A 20,435-nucleotide genomic window follows, 5' to 3' on the forward strand; every position below is an offset into this window, starting at 1 on the left:
TCACTGTCAGAGAAGAAGAAACTCATCAGTTCTTTGTTAAGCAATAAACTTCTCCTATCTTCTGATTATTCTCATAGAAAAACACAGGAAGGAGAGAGATAAGGTACTAATAACTTCTTGTTAATTCAACATGCTGCATCAAGTAAGAAACCAGGATATCTTCCACCTAGATGCCTGGAAGCAGCTTGACCCTACAAACATCTCATTCAAGCAGTTCACACTTGAGTTAACAGGAGCTTGGAGAGCAGAACAGGTCTTAATACACAGAAATGCCAACATTTCTGTTTCATTGTGATTTTTCTTAATATTTCTGAAAATACTTCAAAACACGCCTGTACGAAAATCTTTTTCCATCCCAACAAAATGGAATGTTAAGGTGTTATTGAGCAGAAAAAAGCTTTAGGGTCACAAAATACTATCCAATTTTACTGTCTCTGATCCAAACTGTAGCCTGGGTATCCATTTTCAAATAGAACTAAACCACATTGGGAGCTTTATGCTCTCTGAACTGTTATTAAGCTGCACTATAAATTTAATTACGGAAACACTTTTGGCAGAATTAAATAGTAGTGCTTGAAGTCAGAAATAAGATCACCAATGGTAGAAATAACACTGACAGATTTACATAAAGCCTGACTGTCTGTGATAAAGCTCAACAGCAGCAAAGTACCAGATACCTTTAAGAAAAAGATTTCTAGGCCCATTCAGGTACCTGTCACAGTTATCTGGCATGGATACAATTAATTGTAAATAAACCAACAATGGAACAACTCCACCTCTGCAAGCACACAGCATTTGCAAGTCTGATTCCCAGTGGGTAAAGGCCATTACAACCCAATGCCCACAGAACACCATTCAATTCTAATATCTTGGCTTTAAACTCCCTGATCCTCCTTTATAGGATGATTTTTTTTTTTTTTGCTATTTCAGGCATTTTACTATAATAAACTATGGAATTCTGCTCATGCAAAGAAAATTCCATAACTAAATCTCCAATTAAAGAGTCTCATATCTACCAGGAAAAGGAAAGTGGTGCCTCAGAGCTGCATCATGGTTTGGTTACTCGCAGACTATCCACAACAACTCCTGAAAGGACATCTGCGCTCACGAAGTCTGAGGACATTTTGTACCAACAAGTATTTCTCATTTTTAATACCTGACTGTTCAGGAGTGCCCTGAACTAAACTTCAACTTGTTAATCTCCACAGGTATTTGGACTGTAGCCCATGTATTTTCAGTGGGTACCTGACACACGATAAATGACAATATTTGGTTAGTACAGTAAAACCCAGTGCCTTTGCCAATTATTAACACTATATCATGGCCTGCATCCAAACTTCGCTGGCATTGTTGGGTTTTGCCTTCCATCACAGTGTCTGGATGGTACAATTTTAGTTAACCATGTGGATAATGATACTTAATCAGTACTAAGGTTTCTATCCTCACCATATGCTTGTAATCTGGCTCCAAAAATTACTTATTTCACTGCTGTACCAATAAGTAATGGAACACGAGCCATTCAATAGGATATTTACTGACATCTCTGACTATACAGAACTGCATTTCTAGACTGCTTTGCTGCTGAAGTGGTGCATGAAATCACCCACTTTTCCCTCTTCTTAGCCTTTGAACTCCTCATCTGATTTTAGACAAATAAGACAGAGGTAGGGACAGAGCTCTGAAAACTTCTGTGAACGTCACATAAACACCTCAAACGCATCTGTAGGCATCTTAGCTGAGCTGAGGGACTCAATTTGGGAACTCTAGTTTGCAGGAAAGGCTGCAGAAGGAGTTCAATAGCTCAACAGCTCAGAATTTCCTACAGAACACAGAACCATCCAAAACACTGCGGGGGGAAAACCACAGATGAAACAACAAAGAAAACAAAAAGCCGCTGCAGACCTGTGTAAATAAATGGTGAAGCTGCTTAAACCCCAAGGATTTCTGGTTTGTGGTGACAGATTAAAGAGCAAAGCAAGAGCCTAAGAGATTCTGTCTGTGTTCTGCTCTCAAAGGAAGCATAATGCACAAAAGAAAGATTGGCAGAGAAAGAAGATCCAGTGTTTGGGATCAGTGTACAACTCCTAAAGCTGAAGTGCTCTTTAACAGGGTTCTCTAACACACAACCTCTCTGGGGAAGCTCTAGAGACCATTTACAGAGTGCTTTCCTGAGCTCAGGGCACCACTTAGTCTTTCTTGGCCACAAAATGTTATCTCTGGCTGCTTAGGATGTTCAGAGTCCTCAGTCCTCCCAAGGAGATGGGGAAATCTGTGAGGCCAAGAGGCCAGCAAACATCTGAGAAACAGCTGCTGAGAACTTCTATAGAAGTTCCAGAAACCTTAGAGTTGATTAAAAATAGAAATAATTTAATCAAGGTCACATTTATCCTCAAAAACAAGGAATTCTCTTTAAATACACAGTATTTTTTACAGTAAAAGTACTCCCTGTGTTGGCAGTTCATTGGCCTTGGGAAAATAAATACTTTAAGTCATTCTGGGCCATCTTATTTCAAGATCATGATTTCCAAGGAGACTGAGAGATCAAACCTCAGCCAGCAGTCCCATGTTTCAGTGTCCATATGCCCATAACCCAGGCAGGGTCTTCCAGCTACAGGACAAAATTCATCCTGGATCTTTGAGTTGGCTTGTTCCTATCATTATTACTCAGGTCTGCTCCTTTTTTCAATTAAAAACAGGGGGAAATCCAGAGAAAGAAAATTCAGCAATAGGAATTCCCTTACACACACAAGATCCATTTCCAATTCATGTATTTAAGCATTCTTTGTTTCTGGAAGTACCAAGCTCCTTCCCCACTGTTCGTGGGAGCTCTGCATAGCTGCTGTTTTTGGGAGAGTATGAACATAAAATAAAATCCCAGGTGAGAGGACACATTCCTTTCAGGTCCCTTACTAATGCACAGGATTCCTGTGGCCGAGATTAGTTAATTCCTAAAGCGCTGGGTCTGTCAAGAAAATCACATTTTTGCATTCCCTTCTTTATGTTCCCTTCTGCTGACCCATATCAACAAAAGAGGTTCGTTTGTCAAACCACAGATATTCATATGCTTAAGCTGAGATTCATCACACTTGGTGGTCTGGAAACTTTTTAAAGGACACAGAACTAAACATGAGCAGGACAAGATGAGGAAAGGCACCTTGATTCACTCTCAGCACAGATGGACAGATTGAATTTTCCTAGCATTAGCCGCAATAAATACATTCCAGGGCACGAGGGGTGACGGAGCAGTGGAACAAGGAGGTATTCTTGACTGATTTTGAAGGTTTTGTTTGTGCCCAATGGCTTAAGAAATTTGTTCATCCTTCCTTGAAGACGACATTTGTAATGCTGTACCAGTGCCGGGGTGAGTCAGAGGTTAAGTTACCGGCCGGATAAATTCCAACAGCACAGTTTATGTTCACCTGACCCGTGGATCTGTGCAACGTATTGACTCAGATGTTAGAGTAAAACAAAGACCTAAAGATCTTTTGCATCTTGCCTTTCGCCCCTCTGAACACGGCACAGCCCAGCAGGACCTTGGGCAGAATTCTCTCCCCACAGTGTGCCAACCCACAGGATTTATTTTTAACGATGACTTCCTCACTCACATTGTTGTTGTTTTCCCTCACAGGCATCTGGACCATCTAGGCAAGGTGAGTTTCCCTTCAGTCACGATGCAGAGAGGCAATGGCAGTTCATCAGCCCCTTAAATCACAAAACCACACTGCCTTCTTCAAACACTCTCCTAAAATTCTGATTCAAGCACCAACAATCATGAAACAGGAATGAAAACAAACACATCAAGGCTCTTCTGCTGGCTGGTGTTTGAAACTTCACCATAGCATCCAGTTCACTTCTCAGACATTCTTTCCGTGGTTGTTAGATGTACACACACTTCTGTTTTCTCAAAGCAGTTCATATTTTACATATTCACATCGGCCTGAGAGATGTGGATCATAAAAGGCACGGTGAGAAGAAACAGTAACATCCAAGTTTACCCAGAGAACATTTATCCACCAGGCACATTGATATTGTCTCTCAACAGACCATATGACCTGTATCGTAACATCAGGGAAGGGAATGCTTCAGTGCTTTGCAGAGGCACCGTGAGCTTTATTCTTCTTCCAGTCAATGACAGTTGAGGCCAGAAGTGCCTGACCTGCCTCAGAAACTCTTGGGCTTAGTTTCTAATTGCATTCTTTCAGAAACTCCATGTTCTGAAAATAATGGTTAGTACCAGCAAATATTCAGAAAAAGCATCTCTCAATGATCTAAAATTCAAAGTTAACAAATTAAATACATATCTAGACTTACACAAGAGCTTACACTACACTAACAGCATCAATTCCTTTCACTGCACCTCAGTGCCCACACTGTGCCACTCCTTAGATTTTCCTTGTCCTCTCCTGCTGTTTTCTTTTTCATGTCAGTTCCAGCTGAATTTTGATGTCAACTATTTCTCTCATATCACATTTTATCTACATAAACTCAGGGTTCTTTGGATGTGTACAGCCCTGACACAGAAGTGAAATCCTCTGCCAAGAATGACAGGTGGGGGATGAAGTTGTTCCAAAGCTGCCAAGAATTTTCATGGTGAGAATTTCTTTCTGAAACATCTTCTCTACCCACAGCTTTGTTAGATGTTCCTCTGGTTATTACTTTCCAAACAATGAACTGCAATATTCAAAAGATTCTGCAACAAAGGTAAGAGACCATCATGCAGCCACCCTGGAGAAGCCTCTGCCACACAGGTCTGGGAGACATGTGGTCTTGGACTGTGACCCAACTTGTTGGCCCACAATCTGCTGAGAGGGCAGTCAGCAAGAGAATACTGATGGGAGCATGATTTTTGGCCCACAAGGATTAGAAGTTTATCTGTGTAAAATGATGTTTTGCAAAGCAGGACACAGAAATAAATAAGGGTGTTTTGGAGCAGTCTTGAAAGGAAAGATAGATGGATGGAGAATAAGTAGGAAGGATAATTTGTTTTCCCAAATAATAAATATAAGCTGCCTCCCCCTCAAAATATCAACCATCAGTATAAGAGAACTCTGAGGCAGCTGCATCCATTTAAAAGGGTTAATGTGAAAGTTCAGGATTTGTAGTACCTATTGCTACAGTGATTTTTGTCAGGGGTGCTGGTAAGAACAAGGACTCACAGAAGGGAGGTTGAATGCTTGTCTTGTAAGAGCTGCCAGCTGTGAGCCTGAAACACAGCAGGGCACCTTTCCTACGTCCTGACTTCCCTGAGGATTCCACATCTGGTCCCAAGGAGAGACAAGACACTGGATGGAACATGGATCTGATCCCATCATGCAAAGTCTAACATGCCTGCTCAGGTCTTACCATCTGCCACCCACAGCAATAAAAGCTCCAAGCATGACATATCAAGGGATTATAACCAGAAAAGGGACAGGGCTGTTGTATATTAAGGGTTGTAGAGAACAAGGAGTTTCTATCTCAGTAGACTCCAAAGCCCTATGAAAACTACTCTAAGTGTTTGTGTAGAACTTGGGTAATTACACTAACCACGGAGTAGAAAAAACCCCATTGCACCCCTGCTGGATGCTGAACTTTTCTACGCCAAACACTGAAATTAGAAGTAATGGAGTTACCCAGCTGGAAAGCTGGTGGTAGAACACCAAGAAGCCGTAATTCCCCACATTCCTTTGCTACCAAGAAATCATACAGCTCTTTTATAACTAACTGATAAGCCCAAAGGTAGAGCAGTTAACTAACTATTGAAAGGCAATGACTTACTGAACTGGGTCAGCACCTGTGTATATCCTTAAGGAGTAACAAATATAACGTGTCTGGTCATCTCCAGCTACTGCCTTCTGGCTGGCACAGCATAGTTCAAACCAACAAAAAGTTCAGAACCGGGAAAAAGGCTGGTCTGTGCAAGCTCCAGCAGGGAAAGGAGGTCGCCACAGAGTTCAGTGTTTTATTTGGTTCACTTGTTTTACACTGCTGAAAGAAGAAAGGAAGACACCCATTGCTAACAGGTTGTAGAGGATCTGCACTCCAGGAGATGGTCACTTTTGACTTGGTAAAGCACCTGTTGGTGTAGTCTGGGGTGCACATCACACCAGAGAAGTGTTTGCTGCTTTTCTTAAAACAAGAAGAATGAAAAGAGCTTTCTTTGGTAGCTTTCTCTATGAAATCCCAAAACATGAGTAGCTTTATAAGTCTGATTCAAAACTGTAACTAGAAGTCAAGTCTACATGTAAAAGCAAAAGTCATGAATGCGTTTGATGTATTTTAAGTAAGGCACTGAACTGCAGTTGTTATTTACAGATCAAAGAAGCTCCAGCAGTGTCCTGAAACAATCTAAGTGAGAAATGCCAAAATCTGATTTCATCCACGTCCATGTGTTGCTTTGAACTCGTAATTCACAGAATTGGTCACTATATTGAACTAATTATCAAGCTTAATGCTTGCCAATTTTGATGCCTGTGCTCCCTTATAAAAAAGTCAGGTTTGAAGGGAAGCAGAATGATATATTGGAATACATGCAGCCTTTATTGAAATCTGGGGAGGAAAAGTAATGAATATACAAAAAAATACCCCCTCTTGCCAAAAGCTAAACATAATTTAGTTCTCTAATTGGTTGCTGTGACACAGATTAGCAAAATAAATAGTTTGCAATAACCAGTACATATAAAAATAAAGTGGTTAATTCCTTCTGTCTCATAGGAAAAGTTTCTTGTAACAATTGAGTGGAAAAATATCTGTGCTATCTAAAAATCTAATGAAGCCATATATTGTTCATGCAAGTGAAACTAAAACAACAATTTCACAGCACAGCCTAATACATTTAAATTAAAATACTAGTAACAGTGGATTTGTACTCTTGCAGGCAGGAATATAGAAGCAAAGTGTGTTCAGATATCAGAAAAGACTTAAAAACTACTTTTTTTGCCAATTACTTACTGTGCTTGGAAATGATCACAAACACTGGTTTGCCAAAGAAGAGATTTCAGGAATCACACAGCTTAGGCTATAATTAAAAAGCAATCTTTGGGAAATAGGTTATTACCAGTATTTAGTAGCTAATTTGTTAGTTAATGCCTTAACAAAGCTCTCCTCTGATTGCAGTGGAGGGGGAGCGACTTCAAGAGGATTATTTGCTATTAAGACTTGTGCTCAATTATTGAGAATGCTGCTGTGCAATTACAATGGCAGAGCAGTCACCAGGAAAGCTGGATGGATTCAGCCTGTGCTGCAGCCAGCAATTCCCACATGCAGGGCACAAGTCTGGCCTCCGAATTTTAAGAACAGCTCTAAGAATACTCTCCCAAATTTGAGTGTTTGGTAACTAATAGAGAGGTGCAAGCTCAGTGTTCCTTGATGCCAATCACATATTTTATTTCGTTATCACTCACGTCAATGTGGGGATTTTCCCCCCACATTCTTTAATTCCATTTTGAAGGAGCAGTTGTCCAACTAGTGGAGTCTCTAGATAACATATTCCATCGAGATAATATGATACTGATTTTTTTTTTTTTTTGCCTTTTGACAAAAAGGACAACAGGAAAGTATTTTCTGTCAAAATCTCCTGGAGATCAACATAACAGGAACTTACAAATATATCCCATGTACTGACAAGTTATAACCGACTCAAAGCTGCCATCACTTGCTACTATCTCCTATAATAGTTCCTATCCTGCTGACCAGGGCAAGGAATTGAACACCTCACTAACCCCAGATTTAACTTCACTCTCAGGAAACATAACCAACAAACTTCCAGGTAACAGGGCAGAGGGAAGACATCCAAACTCACCCATATTTATGAACTGCTTTTCCTTCCAAAACTGCCACATCAGACTCTTATTACCATATTTCAATTGCAAAGACTTTCCTATAGCAAAATCTGGGAATAAAAATATCTTTAACAACATAATTGAACCTGAGACATAGTTTCTTTGTAAAGGTTGGTTTGGGGAGCTGTATCCCAGCTGACACAGAACCTCAGGAAGTCTTCAGCTGCAGAGTAAAGCAGAGAGGCCCATTAATCATATTTATCAAGATTGTCTACCCTGGCTTTCATGCAGTTAGGGGAAATGTGCTATTCTACTTCAGCAACAAGGAGCAAGGCTAAAACAAACTGACCTAACTGCATGGGTCACTTCCAGAAATAGAAAGGATACCAGCAGCACAGCTGTACAGGCCAGAAGGCAAAACGCTGGGAAGGTTGGAGGAAAAGGGGTACAAAACATCCACTCAAAACTTGTGAGGTATGTAGCCAGTGGCAAGATTAATACCGGGTCAAATTTTGCTTAAATTGGCATTCAGTATATTAAAGTCAGCAAGACAAGATTCAGTTCAGTTAAGTGTCTTATGGTCTTGTGTTTCACGAGACTCCTAAAATGCTTTATTGCACTTGAGGATTTCATATCAGGAGAAGCAAGGAGGGAGCAGATAACCTCCCACTGAGGTACGAGCATATTATTTGTTCTGATACCTTGTGGATCCTTCTTTATTTGCTCTTCATTTTTACATTAAGAGACTCTGCAATGCCAAATGCGAGCACAGAATATAAAGTACTACCTTTCTGCCTCTGTTCTGAGGGTTTGCTCTGTCTGAAAGAGCACTGAGATGCCTCAGTCTGCTTAGGACAGAAATTCATCCATGTCACATACTGTGCATCACCAGCAGCCTTTAACTGGGAAAGAATCAATCCTGGGACAGCCAGATCTGGCAGAGGGGCCCAAGCATGTGCAGTGTGATGGCAAAATGTTCAGGCCAAACTCTAGACCTGCTGGCTTTGAAAAGCAAGAAAATGATTTTCACATATTCAACCAACATAAAAAGAAAATTTGCAGACCTTAAGCTTTACTGGCTTCCATAAAATTAACAGAAAAATAAAAGTGAGATAAGAGCCTGGTTTAATAACACTATTTCCATCTGCAGTACACACACCAGGCCTGCCTTGCCTACATTTCTATAAAAATAATGAAAATCATGTTACCACTGGTCTCTCCTGCTCCACCCCCCACATGAATTTCCCACTACATTGACACTAGAAAGTGACATGGGATTTTCAAATTAAGGTGCACACCACACTGAGATTGTCTCAAAGACTATAAATCTCACTGGATTTTTCTTAAAAACAGACAAGCTAGAAAAATGCAGAATATTAGCAAAAACTGATGCTAATAGTAAAATTTAAAACAGTTTATTACATAGCCCAGACACTGCCATGTGTCAGGATTACACATCCTCCTTCCTCTTCTTTGTGTCACCTAGGCTTTATTCCACTGGGCAAGAACACACGGGGAATGCTGCACACCTTATATAGTCCATTCCCATCACATGAAAACCTGGTTAAAGTTAAAAAAAACCCCAGCAACCCATAAAAATCATCCCTAAACTAAAGCTCTCTCCGTTTCCTCACACGTCTGAATTTCCCAGGAAATTCAGCAGGACTAGTGGTCAGCATCAACCCAACTGGGGCTGAGAGGTGGGATTAGGGCCAAGTCAGTTCCAGGACCCGCATCCACATCCAGGACCGATTCCAGGTCATCCCAAAATTCGATCCCCGCGGTCCCTGGGGCTGGCGCTGCCAAGTGCGGGCGCTGCTGCCCTCTGGTGTCGGACCGTGGGCACTGCCGGCAAGAGACCGGTCCCTTTTCCTTCTATATTTTTTATTATTATTATTATTATTAGAAGAAAGACTTCTCGTGCCCCAAAATTAACTTTTTCTCCTTTACCTGGTCAAGTGAATTGATTGACTGCTAGGGCGCTCCCAAGGTTCCCCTTTAAGCAAGCTAAGAAAGCTGTTTCATTTCCCAAGTCTGGCCCTTAAAATACCCTGAAGCCAGGCAGGGCTTTGAGTATTTTCTTTTATGAAGGTCACTTCTCCTGTGCTCAAAACATTGGGATCAATTCCTATTTCCTGCAAGGTAATAAGAAGGTAGCCTTTCAAAAAAACCTGAAGTACGATGTGCATTAAGCACGTGGAAGAACTGTCCTTGCAGTCGACTCTCACAGTGCCTCTCTAGCCCTGCTTCCAAACATTATCATAACTGATAAATTACATAAGCTCTCTGCCACAGATCTGGTTTCTTTTTCACACCCTCACCATACCCTTTGGGCTTCAGATTCAATTCCTGCATTGCTGATTCTTTTCCTCTGTTTTTTAGCAGGTATAAAGAAAAGAGGTAATAGTAACCTAAGCATAAAAACGAGGTAGTTGGTATTAATACTGAGAGCAGCGTGATCCCGCTGGTGAAAGCCTTCCACTGTAAAATCATGCCTTGGTTTACTTCAGGCAAGAATTTCACCCATGAAAAACAGTCCTGTGCTTTTGCAAAATTGTTAAATTGCTTGCTGTTCCACACCGACCACATACATTTATAGGACTTGTTGCTTCAGAGAGTCCAATACCCTTGACAAGGAATTATTAAAAACAATACCCTACTTTACATGTAGATACATCTGTATGATCTTTGTACAGATTTTATATAAACAGATACATACACACATATTTTTGTAGGGTTAGAGAATTACTCACTTCAGCACAGACATCCAGAAATTGCTTCACCCACAAATGCAACGTGGTCTTCACCAGAAACAGCCCAGCAACCCTTCAGCCATTGACAGGATTACTCTACAGCTTAGCAAAACAGGAACTGAGACCTAAAGAAAGAACTTAGGACAAAATACAGTTGCCCATACTGGAATGTAGTTGTGGAATTAAAACTAAAAGCCATCACTCAGCCAAAAATTCCACAAATTTCTCTTTGATTCTTGCTTGCTTGGTTTTAAACAGTCACAAATGTTAAGGCCAGCCAAATTTTATAGAAGTACAACAGCCTAATCCCATTTGACTTGCAGGGTCTTCCCCTGACCTCAGTGTCAAGCTATCAGGCTACAGTGAGAGAAGATTCTGGTCTCTGTGTGGAGGTGTGGGTGGAAGTCTTGGAGGAAGTGTTGGCTTAATGATTGGACTCAATGATCTGAGAGGTCTTGTCCAACCTAAATGATTCTACGATTCCAAGATTCAAAATTATTCCATTAGCTCTAATATTCTTAGCTTCCCCGGAAGTTTTGAAGATTTTAATATCAGATAGCTTTTTACGTTTTAACATCCCTTATAATCCCTTATTTGTGACTTACCAGTGTTCCTATTTGAAGCCTTTTCTCCTCCTTTTAAAATGAGGACACTATCTCTTGTTGCCTGTCCTCCCTCTTGTCACAGTCCCACCTTCTCAGGAGGGAAAGGGATGCCTTTTGTGTGTTCTCCCTCATAAGGGATTGCAACCTCCTCCTGATCCTTTGTAACAGATAATTTTATTTAGGTGGGGGAGCACAGTGGGGAAATTCACGTTCTCCACTGGAGCCAGCACATGGAGTGTGCTCTTCAAACTACTGTGAAACGTAAAAATCAAAGCAATCAGTGTAAGAAATACAGTTCTTAGGTTATCTAAAAAGTAAAAACAACAACCAAAAAAAAAAAATCAATGAAAGAAACAAAAATGTCACAGCATGAAGGAAATCAGAACCTTTTCTTCATGGCATTTTCTTCTTCCCAACCTGATCTTGCCCACAATGCTGCTACTCACCCACAAGACACATTCCTACACCTTGAATGCTACAGAAAACATCATTTGCAGGAACACTTCAGTAAACTGCTTTGAGAATGTATGGAAATGGTATCTCTGTTTGAAGCCTGGAGCAGAGCACGCTTCCTGCAAGACTCTGCTTGCACACACATTCAGTTGGAAAGAATCTGCATTATCAAACCACATATGGTGCTTTCAGTTCACAAGGCTTTCAAAGTGTTTTTCTGTTCAAAGACCCCAGATGCTAGGCTGTAGTTTTCAAAGTACAGAAATACTCTGCATATATGAAATTCTTTTCATCTGAAGACACCCACTGGTGCAATAACTGTGTGCTCCATTGGTGAACTGCACATGGATGGCAGAATTCTGCTTCTGGCCAGTCTGCATGGATTCTGCACCTGGCCTGAGAGAGAGGGTTCAACCAGAAAATCTGAGACCACTGAACATGCCTGACCAAAAAAAAAAAAAAAAAAAAAAGACACTCCTTCCCCTCAGACTTCAAGGAATTTGCTTTAGGCCTCTGTCCACCCTGGCCAGTTTAATTGCTATTCAGGCATGGCCTATATCCCACAACTTGTAAATTAGAAAAAAACAGGGTTATCTTGTGGTCTGTAAAATGCATTTGTAAGTGCTTTGTGAGATCTCCATTTTCATCTCCAAGTAATATTCCAGCTTTTGCAGGGAAAAGACAATGAGCACAACCTACAGCAGCAAAGGACAGTTATTCCTTTTATCCATTTACTGGTGTTCCAGAGTCAGGATTTGTGATGTGCCTGAGCCCTTACCTCTGAAGATGGACTTGTCCTCTGCTCTTATCCCTCAAGAATTACCTTAATCCTCATACATCCCTCAAGATTAAAATATCTTGAATATTGGTATCTAGCAGGATACAAGTGTAAAAGTGATACAAGAGCTGATACAAGATAGGCTTTCCAAGACAAAGTGATGTTAAGGAGAAGGGGGAGCAGGGACTTATTTTTCAATTTTTCCTCCCATTAATCATGTCACATAACTTCTGTAAAATTTTCCACATAGCTCTTTAATCCATTTTACAGCTCCCATCCCTTTCATGAGACTGTTAATGTTCTATATGGAACCCCCAAGCCACAGAAATGCTGGTTGCTCAGTAAAAGTCAAAACCCCAGTGGTATGGCTCCTGCATGGCAAATTCCTGGTTAAATCTAATCTATCTAGAATCACAAAATAACATAAAGCCAGCTCAGTTTTCCAGAAGGTAACAAAAGACAGATACTGCACATATTTCATTAAGGAGGATGTTTATTTTTCCAAATATTGTATTAAGATAGTGTCCTGTTTGCCTATTTCTATCGACATCTGCTATGTAATACACAGAGAATGACAGAAGATCAAAGTTTTAATTGTGCAAGTCAAAGAATGTATTAATAACATTCTTTCTGTCCTACAGCAACAGAGATAAACTTTAAAAAAAAAACCCTCTAACAGCTAGGAGAACAGGATATTTATATAAAGATGTCCTAACAAAAGAAAAGCATGCAAAACTACCTTGAGTGAATAAACAAACCGGGCTCCTTGTTTGCAGAGCGTTCCCTATCGAGCTTGGCCCTCACAGCTCCCCTCCTGCCCTCAGTCAACAGGGTCAACCTATCCCAGCTGGGTTTCACATTTTTATACAAACCTCTCTCAGCATCCTTTGTTCACTGACCCCTTAAATTTAGAAACACCCAGAAGGTGTGCCTGTAAGGCCCATCTTGCTGCTAGTTGCTTTAGTTTCCCTCTGCCAGGCAGCAAATCATTTGAGAAGAGGGGTTTTTGTTAGTCTTTGTCCTCCTAGCTCCTTCTTCATCTGCAGAGATGCATATTCTCCATAGCCCTTTTGAGACACACCCTACTACAGGACAGCATTCTGTGGAACACACACACACCAAACAGCACCTTCTCCTCCTCAGGAGACATTATGACTTCTTGGCTTTCTGGAACTGGCAAGAGCCTGAGCGTGTTGCTGTTTGTCACACTGCTGCCACTCATAAATGGAACAGCATATTTGGAACTAGCTGTCCTTCTTTTCCCCAAACTTAACATACCATGGAGTGCTCTCTCCCTCCCAAGACAGCACAGCTGCCTTTGTCCATTTAGGCTCTGACCTGAATCCATTTAAGGCAAAAAAACAAATAGAAAAAACCCAAACCAGCCCACAAGTGTACTAACTTAACAAACTGGGACTTCCAAAAGGCACAACTTGGCCATCTCACTGAAAGCAAGGCCAATACTCTGCTGTACCAGAGTGGGGTCAGGTAGGTTCCTTTCAAATTCAGAGCTCTGAGATAAATTCTGAAACAACACTGACAAGTAGAGCATCTTTGCTATCTCCACATGAACGGAGGCCACTATGGCCAGAGTGAGAACTGTCTCAGAAAAGTCTGTGAGGCAACACAGAGGATAAGAAGAGTTTAATATTAAATTTTAGCTCCTTTTGAATCTATTTCTAAGCTGGAGCCCAGTCCATCTGCAACATTTTTTAAAGTGACAGACTGAATTTGAAGCACACAGGACACCCACTCAGCACTCGCTCAGTTCCTCCAAGCCATGGTATCTCATGACTGAAAGGACACAACATTTACTGTGGCACTACTGGTGCAAAGATGCAACCTGCACACAGACATGCCAAGGGTGAAGTAACTCATTGTACACAGGCAAAGTGGACAAAGCACTTCCTTTCCTTTTGTGTTGCCCCCTCATTCATAATAACGTTCTTTAAGACATCTGCTGGAGTCCTGTAACATGAACGGAAATGGAAGAGCTCCAACGGGAACTCAGGGGTTTCTTTCTTTTTCCCATGAACTGAACGTTATGGAATTTTAACAGATGTTCTACTTGGTCATAGTTAATAAAATGAATTATGCAGGAATTAAAAATCTGGCTCCATTTGCTTATATGAGATCTCAGCAGCAGAACTACGTTCCCATTAAGAAATTCTAGAGGATTTACACTGGATTTATAGTCTGGTCCTGCCTTGTTATAAGATGGCTGGAGATTTTACAAATTAACTTGTCTCTGTTGTGGAAAACATGAATAAATTTACCTGCTCATTGACTGCTCTTAGTAGTGTAATCCACTTTCCACACCGATGAACATTGGTACTCTATAACCATAGGAAAGGACAATTCTCACTTGGATTTGCTTTGGAAATGACATCATGGGAATTCCACATCGTTTCACAGCCTCCGATTTCTGCCATTTATTCAAAGTCTCATTCAGCAACCTAATAACCATACTCTCACTTTGTGCTTTACTACAAAAGCTTTCCTCTTGGAGCACAGATGTCTTTTTCGGGCTTCTACTGCCAACAGAACGATGCACTGTACCTCACTTCCCCTTCCCTTTTAGGATTAGTTCAGTGTAACTACATCAAAGCAAGATATAAAGACCAAAAACTAACGGAGATGAGAGAAAAGTCACCAAAAAGGAGGTAGGTGAAAAGAGACACAGTCAAACCTTTCACGCATTGAAGTTCACGCAGTTATTTCCAAAAGCATTATATATTTAGCCATCTTCTTTCTCTATCAACATTCATCTGCTCAGAAAGTATTCTGAGGAGAAGATAAAGGGGTGAGTGAAAGACTGAGAATCAAAAATGAAGGATGAAACAACTACCTTGCACCAGAACAGCAGCAGCACAGCAGCTAAAGCAAATTACATGAAACTGTCCTGAAAAGATCTGCTGTAGTAAAAATATGAGGTTTCAACATTACACTCCATTTATAAACAGACTCATTCCCACTGAAGTCCAATCAACTGGCAAGCAGATCTCTGCCCAGGCACTGAAATCTGCTTGATGTAATACACACAGTTTTATCCCAGTGCAACAGCTAAAATTAACCTTTCTTAAATTCTGGCTCAAGAACTTTGGCAGTGCGAGAATATCATCATCTGAAAAGCATCAATATTCCCAGCCTCTTCCAATTACTTCTTTTAAGTGAAAAATCATGCATTGAAGCCCCTCTATCCAAAAAATCCCACTCCACTGTAACAAAGGGGTTTGTGTAGGTAAAAAACCAAAGCATGTAAACAAACTCTGTAAGTAAAAAAGTCAGCTGGAATTAAATGTCAGCCTATACATGCTATGCAGCTACCAGGATGTGTCCAATAATGAATTAATATAGATTTTTATCTGAAAATAAAGACTTTGCCTAAAGGAAGAAATGTACTTAAAGAGAAGGAAAAATCCCAAGATTAAATGTCAGGCTTGCAACAGCTCCAGCTGAAGGTGCAATAATCTGCTCTTACTCAACTGGACATTGCTTTAGAAAATTTAATGTCAGAAAAATGCATCAGTCTTAACAGTGTTAAATTCAAAGATTTTTTTTTTTCACTTTGAACATCACCTATGATTTGTTTCATTTTGAAGAGAAAGCACATTTCATTTGGTAATCATTTATTTCTCATTCTATTGGACAGATTCTCCCAAAAAGCAATACTTCAACTGAAATCAGTTCTGAAGGATCTTTTATGAATATACATAATGGAGAGGACCCCCATTAAATTTCCAACAAAGTGCTGCCATTTTGAGTAAACAAAGTTATCTCAGCAGGGTCACACACTGTGTCATGAGTATGGCCTGCAAATTAATTACCATCCTGACATATGTCAAAACAAATTTTAAGGAGAATAGCACCCAGTAGCAAGTGTGTGTTTTATCTACCTGTTAGTATGCAAAATCTGTATTCAATGGGATCTAAATTTATTCATTTATTCAGAACCCCTCAGAGAAATCAAAATGATCCGTATTTGTTGGCCTTTTTTTTCCCCGTCTGCAAATGAAATCTGAGTGAATAACGTGTTTAGTGAGCCAGAAAATAAGTACAGGACAAAGCTGTGGTGGAGGTTACTTTTCAGAAAAGCAGGTGTCATCTCTGCACAAATAACTAATTTTTTAAACACTCAAAACTGCTAAAATAGGCTGCAGTGTATTAGCATTTGCCAGCACTTTAAGGAACACTAAGTTTTGTATTTCTTACTTTAGGTCATACCCATCTTTATTCCATGCTTGCAGCAAGAGTTGGCTAACAGAACTGTACCTAACAACAGTTTTCAGCATGAAGAAAGGCTTTTAAAAGAGCTATTGAATCAAGGCTTAAAAGGCCTTGCAACTGGCTTTATTATCAATGGCAACACAGCCAACAGATCCGAACCTGTGGTTAAAAATAAAAGAGGAAAGAGCCAAAGTTGTTTTACTCAGTTGAGTTATGTAAGGAGAGGACAAACCCCCCCACATACACATATAAAGCACTTTCCTGAACAACATGGGTTATGCCTGATCACATCTCAGGAAGAAATTCTTCCCTGTGAGGGTGGAGAGGCCCTGGCACAGGTTGCCCAGAGAAGCTGTGGCTGCCCCATCCCTGGAAGTGTCCAAGGCCAGGTTGAGCAACCTGGTCTAGGGGAAGGTGTCCCTGCCCATGGCAGGGGGTTGGAACAAGATGAGCTTTACAGTCCCTTCCAACCCAAACCTTTCTGTGATTTTTTGTTTTCAGAGGAACAAAGCCTCATCTCTTTGTCTGAGCTACACATACACGATGCAATTTCTGCTTTGTCAGAAGATGACCTCCTGGGATCTGATTCTGAAACTATTGTAGACTGGGAGTTGATCAGTAGATTTTTCTACTTCTTTTATAATCTGCCTTCAGTCCACACAGCATATCAAACACTTCCATGATACTAATCCTGCAATTCACATTACACTTATGAAAAGATTTTAGTTTAGGAACTATTTTCTGCCAAGCAGGCAAAAATATTTTTAGCCACACTTTTTTTTTTCCCCAACAGTGAAGTACTTCTGATTTAGAGTTAAGTAATGCCATATCAAATCTACAGACTGGGTGACTAAATACATTTCTTTCACACATTAAAAAAGAAAAAAAGAGAGCACAATCCTCCCTATATACAGATGACAGATAATCTCTTGGCATCTGCTGACGAATATATTTAAAGAAAGACTAAATCTGTCTGTGCTAAACTTGGCCTGATGCCACCAGTTCACCATTGTTGGCATATATAGTTCACATGATGCAATCACAAGACTTGAGAAAGTTTCCAGTACTGTAGTTTGTGGTTTTCTCATGTTAACATATACCTTTCCCTCCATTTTCGATTTAGCAGCAAGAGAACTGAGAGACAGGATGCATGAATCACAGCTTTTCTTAGTGCACATTATCAGTATTCTATTTAAATTACAGACTAGTAACTTATCTACAATGAAATACGCTGGGCTTTAGAGCTTATGGTTCAAGCAATTGATCGGAACAACTCTCTCTTGTTAGAAAACTAAGTGAGGCAAAGGAATCAATTTAAAAAAAAAAAAGAGAGAAAAAGACAAGTGTTTTTACCTCTCTTAATACTGTGCTTTTATAACCCCGATAAAGTCCTTGAACACCCTGTAAAACAACAAAAGAAAGCATCATCCAGAGGGAATTAGTTTGCCAAAGAGCACAATTAGTCAATGATTACACAGCAGGCATTACAGCCTTACCCAGAGTCACACCTGAACCTCAAATTGACTATATTCATTGTAACACTGTATATTGTGTTCCGTTACTTACAATGCCAGAGGGTTTTATTTTCACCTTCTTAGCCTTGATTCAGAGCTTTTATCAACAGAAATAGTTTATATTTTTAACCAGCTGACTAATATTCAAAACAACTAAAACTTGTTTTATAAGGATATATAAAATTATGTTGTTCACTATTATAGGGCAGTTCATTCAAGTGTTTGGAAAGGCTTATGGTTCTCTGGACAGCAACACAGGAGGGGAAAAACATCTGGTTTTGAGAACACCAGCTTTTAGAGCAGAACGATCAAGTCACAGAAAGAAGTTTCAGTGAACCTCTTGTGCAAGGTTATCACAATAGTTTTCATTTGAAAGCAAATAACAATCAAGTGAATCATTTAAAGATCATATTTATGTCTTCCTTCTCCTGGTTTTTATTTTACGCTCAGAAATGTGCACAGTATTCTCTCCCCACAGTGTTTTCAGGAGCCACTTTCTCTTATGGAATACAACCTGAGAAACACGCTTTGTAAGACTCTGCAAAAACAGAAGCGAACAGGTTTCTACAGGAGGGAACAGCATAACTCCTGAAAAGATGACAAAAGCCCTTATCTTTCAAAAGTCACCAATACTGGATGAGCACTCATTTCCAGAGTTCCTCCTGGCTCCCACAGAGGACAACCCCTCCAGAGCCTGCTTCGAAAACTGGGGACCATTCAGCAAATTCCACACACAGAGACTCGATGTTCTGCTGCCCCAGACAAGGACTGTGTGCATACATACAAGCAGAGCTTTGGAACCTGGAATGCTAAATCCCTTTTTTTAAAAGTTTTTTTCTCCCATTTAAATGGAGGTACCCCATATAAAGAGTTGTTTGGAGCATGCAAGTGAGTGCACACACAAGGGGGAGGCAGGGCTTTGGTTCCCTTAATCCTAACAAGCCAATCACTTTTAACAAGTATAGATGGGGAAAGTGCTGGGAGAGCACAGAACTGGAATAAAGTTGTAGGAATGCTTCTGGACATGTATGGCACCGAGTGGGAAGAATGAAACAACTCAGAAATGCTGCTCTGAACTCACCTCGTGGTACAAGGTGTGGGAGAGAATCCGGAGGGTGCTCGAGGAAGGAGAAACCTGGGCCCTTTGCTTGACAACCTCAGATGGAACCCGTATGAGACACGCCACCTGCAGAAGAACCAGATGGTCAGAGAGCAATTCCCTTTGCTGCCTCTCTCTTCATACACTGGACGCTAATTTCATAAAGAAACCTGACAAACAAGGAAATCAGTTTTGTAATTATAGGAGCTGAACTTAAAAACTGTTTATAAGCAGCTTATGTATGTGCTCTGAGTGCCATGTACTTTCTGAACACAATATTACACTAACAGGAACATGGAAGGACCCTTGGAATATTTAGCTTTCAAACTAGAGCTAGATTTGGGTGGAGAAAATCACCAATGAAACCAAAATTTTGAAGCCATCCCGTCCTTTATCAGCTAGAGGAATTTTGCCCCACACTTTCACATATCTGAACCGGAGATTTAGGATCCTAAGAACAACCTTCTTTCCTTGGTAGTTCCTTTGTGCCCTCTAGTGACTGACAGCAAGAGACATTCTGGTCAGTTTTAGATACACATAATGTATTCAAGGTTTACCTTAAAACACACACTAGATTTCATTCAAGGTGAAGCAATGGATTGATCCTTTCCTAGACAATGAATTTTCAAGGCAGAAGAAGCCTCTGCAGCTGGATGTAATAACATGGCTGCTGCCATAAAGGTCCAGCTTTTCTGAAAAAGCCAGACTTGGCCTATAAAACATTCACCTGCCACTTCAGCTTCAGGTAAGGATTAAGCTTTTGTGCACATAATTTTAAGGAATGAGGATCCTGAAGTGTGGGAGTTATAAGCCTCTCATCTCTCTGGAAAATGCCTGTTCATCAGGACTTAAACTTTTAATCAGAGTTTGTCTTTGGTTGGCTCCAGGAATACTGTGATGGGACTGGTGGCTAAACACTGGAGACACCACAGGCCAGACTTTTAGCCTTCCTTGATCCCATTCTGTGCTGGGCTCAGGAGCACACTACTATTCCTAGACATAAAGGTGATCACAGAGTACTGCAAATTCAGAGTGGCAAACCAAGCAGCTAAGTGGGAAATCTATGTGTGCCAAAGAAAGTACAGGAATTCACTGGAGATTACAGTGAGAGAGAGTAACTTGAGTGGTCATTCGTGGCTAACACAATATAAGTTTTAAGTTTCATTTTCATGAAGACACCAAGAAAAGGTCTGTTATCCTGTTACAGTTCTACAAGTTTACCAGACAACAATATCCAAAAGTCATT

At 40.5% G+C, this 20,435-nt stretch overlaps 1 protein-coding gene across 4 annotated transcripts in view; it reads right to left on the reverse strand.

Annotated features, from left to right (window-relative positions):
* Positions 1 to 20,435, reverse strand: part of SLC25A26 (solute carrier family 25 member 26) — an 83,370-nt gene that overhangs the window by 44,989 nt on the left and 17,946 nt on the right. For all 4 annotated transcript variants that reach the window (XM_050313238.1, XM_050313237.1, XM_050313240.1 and 1 more), the window contains 2 exons: positions 19,172 to 19,276; positions 17,930 to 17,977 (listed from right to left, as the gene is read on the reverse strand). In XM_050313238.1, coding sequence (XP_050169195.1) covers positions 17,930 to 17,977; positions 19,172 to 19,276 — 153 coding nt within the window. The remainder of the gene's footprint in view (positions 1 to 17,929; positions 17,978 to 19,171; positions 19,277 to 20,435) is intronic.

This window comes from Myiozetetes cayanensis, unplaced genomic scaffold (genome assembly GCF_022539395.1).
Source record: "Myiozetetes cayanensis isolate MyiCay16 unplaced genomic scaffold, myiCay2020 scf18, whole genome shotgun sequence".
Taxonomy (NCBI): domain Eukaryota; kingdom Metazoa; phylum Chordata; class Aves; order Passeriformes; family Tyrannidae; genus Myiozetetes; species Myiozetetes cayanensis.